Source organism: Corylus avellana, chromosome 3 (assembly GCF_965113065.1).
Source record: "Corylus avellana chromosome 3, dhCorAvel1.hap1.2, whole genome shotgun sequence".
NCBI lineage: Eukaryota > Viridiplantae > Streptophyta > Magnoliopsida > Fagales > Betulaceae > Corylus > Corylus avellana.
Genome location: NC_142492.1, coordinates 16175571 through 16184539, shown reverse-complemented (window position 1 = coordinate 16184539; position 8969 = coordinate 16175571). Strand labels below are relative to the sequence as shown.

Genomic DNA, 8969 nt, shown 5'->3' with positions numbered 1-8969 from the left:
GAGGCCCAAGAACACATGGCAGGTGGGGCACAGGCCACAGATGACCCGCAGCCCACCAACCCTGCTCCCGACGCTCGGTTAGGCCCTCGGCAGGTCCGGATCATAAGTAAGTGTATATACTTTAATGTCGTTGTTGATTTGGTTTTAATTTACTTGTTACCTAGTATTGAATTCGAAATAACTTACCTAACTAATTTTTAATTTGTTAGGTACTGATTCTGAAGGAAACACCGTTATTGAGGTGTTTACCATTCTTGATTCGCACAGGCGGCCGGGAGTCCCCCCCGGCAAACGGATCATTTTGGAGTACAATGCATCATGCCAGCCCGTTGGATTTAGTGCCGTGCGGTTCAGACGGATGACCGGAGACATAGTTAGGAGCGGAAATTTCGTCCGAATACCGGACGATTGGTCGAAGGTACCGGACCGTACCAAGGAGGATATTTGGGACGCCTTGATGGTATGTTTTTTAATAATAAGTTAAACACTAGTAATGTATATATGTATATATACACTCTAAGTACGCTATATATATGTGTGTTTAGTAAGTAAATGCATATACACATATTTTATTTTATTTTTTAATTTATCAATGTTGAACTTGTGCAGGCATACTTTTTCGTTCCACCCGAGTACAACTTGGAAGCAGTAAAAAATGAAGCATTTAAGGATATGGGCTCCAAGCTGCGGACTTGGAGGCACGATCTCAAAAAAATATGTGCCATTACGGAGGAAGATACGCCGGACACTATACGGGCAAGACTGGGGGGACAGACGCTAGGCGAGTACAATCCCGTCGATCTGGATATCTTATTGGAGAGATGGTGTACCCAGGAGAATAGGGTAGGTCATGAGTTAAATTCTTAGTGTTGTGTACTGTCATTTATTGTAATTGTATTGGTATTAACATATTAAAAGTGTTAACTGTGTAGGAGTATGCGGCGAAAATGAAGAGCTTGCGAGCATTAAATGATTCACCACATTGCACCGGATCAATGAGCTATGCCAGGTTGACACATGAGGAGGTACGTGTGTAATTTATCCTATATATATCTAACATTATATCGTATTGATATATTTAAAAATAAATGAATTACCTATTTTAAATGCAGGCCGAACGTTTGGGCCATCAACCCACTCGTGCACACAATTATGTCAAGTCACACACGAAGAAGGGCGGTGGATATCCGAATGATATTGTGAAGGAGAGATGTGTATGATATTCACTTTTCATATGTTGTTTTGCTTGTATATTTGATAAATTATTTGCGATTAACAGTTGTGCGACCCACTGACTCAATAATTAATGTAACATTCAGGAAAAGATGAATGAGCTTATACCCACCGACCCTGCAGCATCGTCTAGCATCACAGAGGGAACGGTCAGGTGGGCGCCAAACGACGCATTCGCCCAGGCAATGGGAAATAAGCCTGAGTATGCCGGTCGGGTTCGGATGGCCGGACCAAATATTCTGCCTGTGCGGGGGACCATACACTCATACTATACACCGTCATAGGCACGGTCAGGAAACGTCAGGTACTCCACGATATCACAAGACACACTTGATAGAGCGCTTGACGCGGAGAGGGCGAAGCACAAGGAAGAGATGGATGCGTTGTTGGCCGAGAACAATGCGCGGGTAGCCCAGCAAGTGGCGGAGCAGATGGCTGAGAACAATGCCCGGGTAGCGCGACAGGCAGCTGAACAGGAGGCTGAACGTCAGGCAAGGTTTGACGCCCGTTTTCGCCAACTTGAGGAAATGATCCGGTTTCACACCCCACCAGACAATGCTTCCCCACCCTTTGCGATGGTGCGATCGTCGGTCGACAGTGGATCAGGTACTGACTTTTTTTAATAGTCAATTTAGTTTTATAACTGTCCCTATATATATATTTAGAATTTGGATATGTTGTAGTCATTCTAAATAATTAATGATGTTGTAAATCTTGCTTAAATTTGGTTTATATATCATGGTTGGTTTGGTGATGGATGTGGGTTAGAGTTTTGCTGGTTGAGATAATTATTTAGAGTTATTCATGCATGTATAAATGGATATAACTGCATGGCACGAAGCAATACATGCATATCAATATCATCAAGACCAGTTCTTCATAAACTTAATTTTGTAACTCTAAATATAAATAGATATAAATGCACTCAATGCTAGGGAGGGCGCTTTCCCTTTGTGTTTATCATCTCTTCCATTGAACCCCCAACATTAATAACCTATATGGAAGTTCTATAATTGCAATGGAAAAAAGAAGAAGATCATATGTCTCACATAATTGCCATGGGAAAAACGAAGTTCATTGTCTCATGTCTATATATTATTGATTGCTCTGTGACCATGCATATATATATTGACTTAATTTTTTTCTAATTTTTTTTTTATATCAAAGTTTTGCTAACTTCAACGTTTTACCTATTTTAGTTATATCATTTACTGTGGAATAATTAACAACTGAGTTAGGTGAATATTCGGGCATTTTTCTTTCACTTTACCGACGTGATTGTTTGTATTCGGGCTCAATGATTGTTTGTATTATCATCTACCGTTAGTGGATTTTATTTGTTTGGTGGTTGTTTTATTGGTGAATATTGTTTGTTTTATCATTTGCAGGTAATGGACATCGTCGAGAGGATGCTATGGATGTCAATGATCGCTAGTCTGGTTGAGAATTTGAGGCTATTCACAGTTGTGTATAAGTTGATGTAATTGTATTTGTGTATATTATGTTAGTATGTGACATTTTTGGTGTGTTGAAGTTAGTTTTGGTGGATAGTTTGTGATTGGTGTATATTATGTTATTTGCGTCATTTTGGTGTGTTGAAGTTAGTTTATATATATATTTGTGATTGGTGTATATATATTATGTTATTTGTGTTATTATGGTGTGTTGAAGTTAGTTTTGATGGATAGTTTGTGATTGATGTTAATGGATATGATGTATGTTATTTGATGGAAAAATTGTATATTATTTGCATGGATTTGATGGATAGATTGAATATCAGGTGAACCGTAACACAAAATTCGGGTATAGTCCTGAAATAAATCACAAAAAATATAGGGGGGAGGGAAAAAATCTGGTTCAAAACGAACCAAATTTGCCGACGTGTCAAAAATTGACACGTCAGTAATTACTGACGTGTCAATTTTTGACACGTCGGCAAATTTGGTTCGTTTTGAACCAGATTGCTGACGTGTCAAAAACTCACACGTCAGGAAATTCTTGACGTGTCAAAATTGACACGTCAAGAATTCTTGACGTGTCAATTTTGACACGTCAAGAATTTCCTGACGTGTCAATTTTTGACACGTCAAGAATTACTGACGTGTCAATTTTTGACACGTCAGTAATTTCCTGACGTGTCAAAATTGACACGTCAGGAATCTTCTTGACGTGTCAAAATTGACACGTCAGGAATCTTCTTGACGTGTCAAAATTGACACGTCAGGAATCTTCTTGACGTGTCAAAATTGACACGTCAGTAAATTCTTGACGTGTCAGTTTTTGACACGTGAGGAAATTCCTGACGTGTCAATTTTCACACGTCAGAAGATTTACTCACGTGTGAAAATTTAGCACGTCAGTAATTCCTGACGTGTCAATTTCGACACGTCAGGAATTCCCATTTCCTGACACCCACATTCTTCACGACCGAAACACGTCAGGAAAGCCCCGTCAGCAAGATTTACTGACGTGTCAGACGACCTGACACGTCAGTAATCATGGGTCAGCAAAAAATGTGTTTTTTGTAGTGACAGTGTTTTTCAATAAATTTCTACTATATTACCAAAATTGGTGTACCTTATTGCTTTACTACTTTATTTAATTTTGGTGATTGTTACTGTGGTTTGGATAGTTTTTGTTGGTTGTGATTATTTGCAAACGCCTATTCACCTCCTCTAGGACTAATTTAGGGTTATTGGACCTTTTTCACAACCAATAAGATAGTTTTTGGTTCTTTATATAATTTCCTTCCACATATTATTAACAAGGTCCAATTTGGTCCTATTATTCTACCTCAGATAGTAGTTTTCAATATCAACCAATCACTTGATCCACCAAGTGTGGTGTGTAAGATTTTTAATGAAAGAAATAATTGGTGGTTTGGCAATTGGCATCACCAGAATGGCTTTGATGTTTCTAATGAGGGTATCCACTTGCACATATATTATAAACAAAGTCAATCATAAAAATAGACAATAATTTGTTGTTTTTGTTGTTAGTGGAAAGGAAGCAAGCTCCCACCATCTTCAAAATTAGTGGAATCAACTGTCTTATAATGAAGAAAAATCTGAGATTAATTATTAGGAAAAGACATTTGGGCCCATACATGGAAGGAGGGTTGTTATGATGTTAACGGATCATCGGTTTGATTGGATTTTGGGTCATTTATTGTCTGTATATAACCTACTTCATTAATCAATATATAATCTTGATTTAGCTAGCTGGAGTAGCTCAGTTGGCTAGAGCGTGTGGCTGTTAACCACAAGGTCGAAGGTTCAAGCCCTTCCTCTAGCGATTTATTTTGATGCCTTCTGCTTTTCAGGTTTTATTTGCTTTTGTTTTCTTCTTTTTCAATTCATTATACATGAGATAAAAAAGACTTTGAATAATCTAATTTAATTTCCTTTCTGTTTTTGCCTCTTTTAATATGTCTTCTGCCCATCCTTTTTTCTTTTGCTCTATGTCTTCAAATTTATCAAATTGCAGTTCATTTATTTTTCAATTAATATTCATTCTCCCTAAGATAAAATGGATGGCTTAATTTCTCTTATGTTCTTTGTTTTCTACCCCTTTACTCACTCCATCTATTTCCATTTATCAAATTGCAATTCATTTGTATTTCAACTCATATCTCATTTCCAAATTTTTTTTTTCTTTAAATTTAGGAAAAACTACATTTACCCATCTCAACAGCTCAATCTACCACTCAATTTGTTATATCCCCCAATCTTTCAATTTGTTTAGATTTGCAATGTCTCCCTTTAAGCAGTAAATTGGTATGGTACATTAACCAGATTGAAAGATTAAGGACATTACAAATAAGATGGTAGTTAAAAGGAGAAAAATGTCCCCTTAAATTTAATATGGAAAAGGGGAATCTCTGGGTTGAGTTGATGACTGAGATTACCTTGTTACAACAAATTGCGCTCACATGTTCACGAGAAGGCGTTTTTTTCTATGTTTTGGAAACTCTTCTAATCATTTTCTTCAAGTAGATTTTCGTTCTGTGGCTTTAATTATAGCAGTGAAAACAACATAAACCAAGGCAAAAATTAATCACGTACGGACGACCATATTAGGGTCACTAAATGGAATATAATAATGCAGGGATGAAAGAAGCCCAAACATTTATCTTAAAAAAAAAATAAAAAACATTTATCTAAAAGGGAGCCCAAATAGATACTTGACCCACGGGCAACTGCTGGGATTCATGACAAAATATCCCATTATTACAACATTTTAATCCGCAAATTGATTTCCCATTTTACCGGCCAGGAGCATATATCAATACTTGCCCCTCCATGAATACCACTTCAGCTTCAACTGATACCACAAAGGAGGAATACCCAGGACCCCTCGTGACAACCTTGGATCAAACACATCAAACTGTACCCGGCTCAGGGAGTCCAAGAGAACTTGGGCGGGAAAAGCCTGCAGAAGCACTGGGCGAGCTTCAGCTGGCACTGTTCCTGCTAGTTCACGAGCCTTCTGTAAATGAAAATTAGCAACCGATGCCATTTCAAAGACTGCATCACACAGGCGCTCACGAGAGTCCAGACGGATCTCTGAACGACCTCCCTCTTTCACCAGCAACCCGTGATTGGCGGCCACTTTAGCGGGTATGTAAGAAAAATGATGGGTACGACTAGCATGGTATGGCAGTGACTTAAGCAGTAAAAGGAGGCCACTTGCTTTACCAATGTGAGATGCTGCATGATCAGCTGCAGTGGACCTGATACCACCGGCCTGAAGTGTCATGTACAGAATAGTTGATACAGTATCCTCACCATATTTCTCCAACTCTTCAATTGTTTCAGGAATATCAGTAACCTCTCTTCTTGCATCGTTGATCCGAGCTTCAACAGACCGTTTCAGCCATGCCTTGCTAATTTTATTCTCAGAGATCACTGATGATAGGGCCTGTGCTGTAGGGTGCTCAATTAGCTTTTTAGCATACATTTTGTCTATAGCTTCCTGCCACCAGACAAGGCGCATGAGACCGATCCTGGGATCAGAAGCAACATCCATGGCTCTTGCGGTTTCAACATTAAAGGCACGGAGGGCAAAAGCAGGCTTCCGCATGTGAGGGGGAAGTTCAAGGAGGCAGAGGTAGTGATGGTAATCATAACTTCGCACTTGTTGTACACAGTAGGAGAAAGCTGACCTTAAGGTACTAGATGCAGAAGTACCATTCATCAAATCCCCACTGTAGTTCCTCCTGCGGACACATAACTACATCAGTAATAATACCACACAGAACACTGAAAATAAGAAAACTGAACATCCACTATGTTGTCTCAGTGTTCCTTGTTGGTAAAGCATATTGAGGGGGGGCAAATGAAGAATCAATCCATCCATTAGGGAAATCTTTCTTAGGAACTGATCCTGCTTTTGTTGGCCTAATCTTCCAGCTTGTCCTATGAATGCAGCACGAAATTTGTTTGTCTTTTTCTTTTCTAATAACTTACAAGCTAGCAGAACCTATAAAGTAGGAGAAAAATCAATGATGCAAAATGGAGTTCAGAAAATATATAACTTCTAGAATCCATTTAATATTGTCATTTAAAGTTTTCCACATAGCATATAAAGGTTTCTATCAAGCTAGAGGGAGTGTGAGACAAAACGGTTTGTCTTCCAAACCCTCTTTGTGCTGTTTCACAGTTCCAAATTGAATGTTGGTTTAACATCTCAATGCTCCAAACATCCCTTGAAATTTTGTTCATTCTCCATTAGTTGTCTATCAAGTAAGAAACTGCTGCAGAGGTTTAAGTTTTAAGGTTTTAAGAGCCTATTATTTTTGTTGGCAGAATTTTTTATATTTTAAACTGATGGATAGGATTCGGACGAAGGACAGTAGTGGTTCCTTCTACACATGATCAGCCACGTATACTTCTTTTGTAGTCAGCCTCTTTTGTCTCTAATACAGAGCAATAATCATGGCTTAAAAACATAGAATCCAGCTGAACAAACAGTACCATTTACGGGAAGAAACAAGTTGGGCTAACTTAAGCATCCATCCAGCCAATACACCATATATATTATACCTACTTACACCATTTCCCATAAATCTGTCAAGCAACAAAAATCGTCTTTATGATACTAAAGGTGCAAGTTCACAGTATATTACTGGGCAGGATTTCAACAGTCTATAGAAGTGCTTCAGGCTGATCACATTATATGAGAATTAGGACATGGAGTTGGCCGAAGATGCCTACGAGCATAAAATCATCCCTAAAAAATAGTACCTGAATAAATATCATCTATAGCATCCGAAAAACCCACTAGAGCTCGAATCATTGAAATCCTAGCCAATGCAGAGTGGCTGATAACTTATCCTTTCAAGCAGACTCACCTAAGATTCCGCTACTCATCTTCCTTAACCAGCAGGCTTGGCCATTAACTAAAACGTACAGATAGTGGTATGCCCACAAAGGCACTAGCCTATTCGAACCACTCAGTTCTTTGTTTAGGAATAAAATAGATGACCAAAAAAAAAAAAAAGGTTTTATTGATTTACACAAACAATCATATATACGAAGTTGGCAACTCTACTTAGATAGGAGTGTCAAGTTGGAAATTAAGAAAAAACTTTGGTGATCTTGAGAAACTCGTCAATTTACGCATCATAACAGCAAAGCATAACTCCAAGTTCATGGATCTTTTTATCTTTTGGCTAAAGCAGTTTCGTTGTTCATAAGTTTTCAACGAATAGAGACAATAGAAGTAGTGGGATGATTCCATACGGCAAAGAGAAACGTGAGTGAAGTAGAACCTATAGCCGATATATAAGAGCTGGATCATAACCGGCAAATGCTATTGGTACAACATTGATTCCAAAAGTTTGGGCAGACAATACCTCATTACCAGAAATTCAAACACTAGTTAATTAGTTCATCATTATGCAAAACCTGGACAAATGGGTTAACTGCAACGAGCTCGAGGAGACTAATGTGCCATGTGATGATGAGCCTTCTTAAAACTTAATTCACATTTTATCAAAATGGGTTTATGACGCCAAGAAAAATTGTCAGAATACTTGTCATAAGGTGAATACACTAGTATAAGCGCAAGCACCGACGGTAATTAAGAAAACAAGAAGAAGCAAAGTCCTTGGGGAATTTTGTCAAACAGGTGAAGAGCATGCCGATAGACTTTTCAGATATATACAATCACTGCGCAAGGCACTTTTCGAAGTCACAGTCCAAGAACCCGAGTATATTAAATTAAATCAAAGTGAATAAAACACATCGTGTAATGGTGGATGACACATATCAGATCTTCCAAGGAAATACTGAAGTGGAAGCTTACCACGAGAGAGAGGAGTTTCGTAGCTGAGAAAGCGATAGCTCCAGCTGAAACGTATATGGTCTGCGCACCGCCAAAATTGAGAGAGAGAGAGAGAGAGGGGGGGGAGGGGGTGAGGAGCAAAGCACAGGAAGCCCAGAAAAGAATTTGGTTTGCTATTGGGATTTGGTAACATTCACGTCCGGATCACAAAATAGCTAAAATTTAGTTTTAATTTTTAATTTTTATTTTTTTTTAATTTTAGTTACTTATTTTTTTTCAAATCTTTTACTTGCAGCTCAACATTTTAGACTTTTTACTTATTCATGTTCATTTTTCTATTTAAATATTCTTGGCCAGAAGGAAAAGAGTAAGGAAGATCCCATTTTTTATAAAACTTTTGACACACTCAAAAAAATGTTGAATTTAAAAAAAAAAAAAAAAAAAAAAAA

General features: G+C 38.1%; 2 protein-coding genes and 1 non-coding gene across 3 annotated transcripts; 2 read left to right on the top strand and 1 right to left on the bottom strand.

Moving 5' to 3' along the window:
- The first annotated feature begins 358 nt into the window (after positions 1 to 358).
- On the top strand, positions 359 to 1037 carry LOC148586857 (uncharacterized). Its single transcript, XM_088514369.1, has 3 exons — positions 359 to 460; positions 610 to 843; positions 933 to 1037. The coding sequence occupies exons 1-3, from the start codon at positions 359 to 361 to the stop codon at positions 1035 to 1037; spliced, it is 441 nt and encodes a 146-aa protein (XP_088370495.1).
- Positions 1038 to 4453: 3416 nt separating this feature from the next.
- On the top strand, positions 4454 to 4527 carry TRNAN-GUU (transfer RNA asparagine (anticodon GUU)). Its single transcript has one exon. It is a non-coding gene; the product is annotated as a tRNA-Asn (tRNA).
- A 756-nt stretch (positions 4528 to 5283) lies between these two features.
- LOC132175457 (Terpenoid synthases superfamily protein) lies at positions 5284 to 8702 on the bottom strand. Its single transcript, XM_059587410.2, has 2 exons — positions 8542 to 8702; positions 5284 to 6451 (listed from the first exon to the last, which is right to left on the bottom strand). Exon 2 carries the CDS (start codon positions 6427 to 6429, stop codon positions 5518 to 5520), a length of 912 nt encoding a protein of 303 aa, XP_059443393.1. The 5' UTR covers positions 6430 to 6451; positions 8542 to 8702; the 3' UTR covers positions 5284 to 5517.
- Positions 8703 to 8969: the final 267 nt, after the last annotated feature.

Coding starts and splice junctions, on each gene's coding strand:
- LOC132175457 (XM_059587410.2), bottom strand. CDS start 6,429: ATGAATGGTACTTCTGCATCTAGTACCTTAAGGTCAGCTTTCTCCTAC.
- LOC148586857 (XM_088514369.1), top strand. CDS start 359: ATGACCGGAGACATAGTTAGGAGCGGAAATTTCGTCCGAATACCGGAC. Junction 461..609: donor ATATTTGGGACGCCTTGATG/GTATGTTTTTTA, acceptor GAACTTGTGCAG/GCATACTTTTTCGTTCCACC. Junction 844..932: donor GGTGTACCCAGGAGAATAGG/GTAGGTCATGAG, acceptor TTAACTGTGTAG/GAGTATGCGGCGAAAATGAA.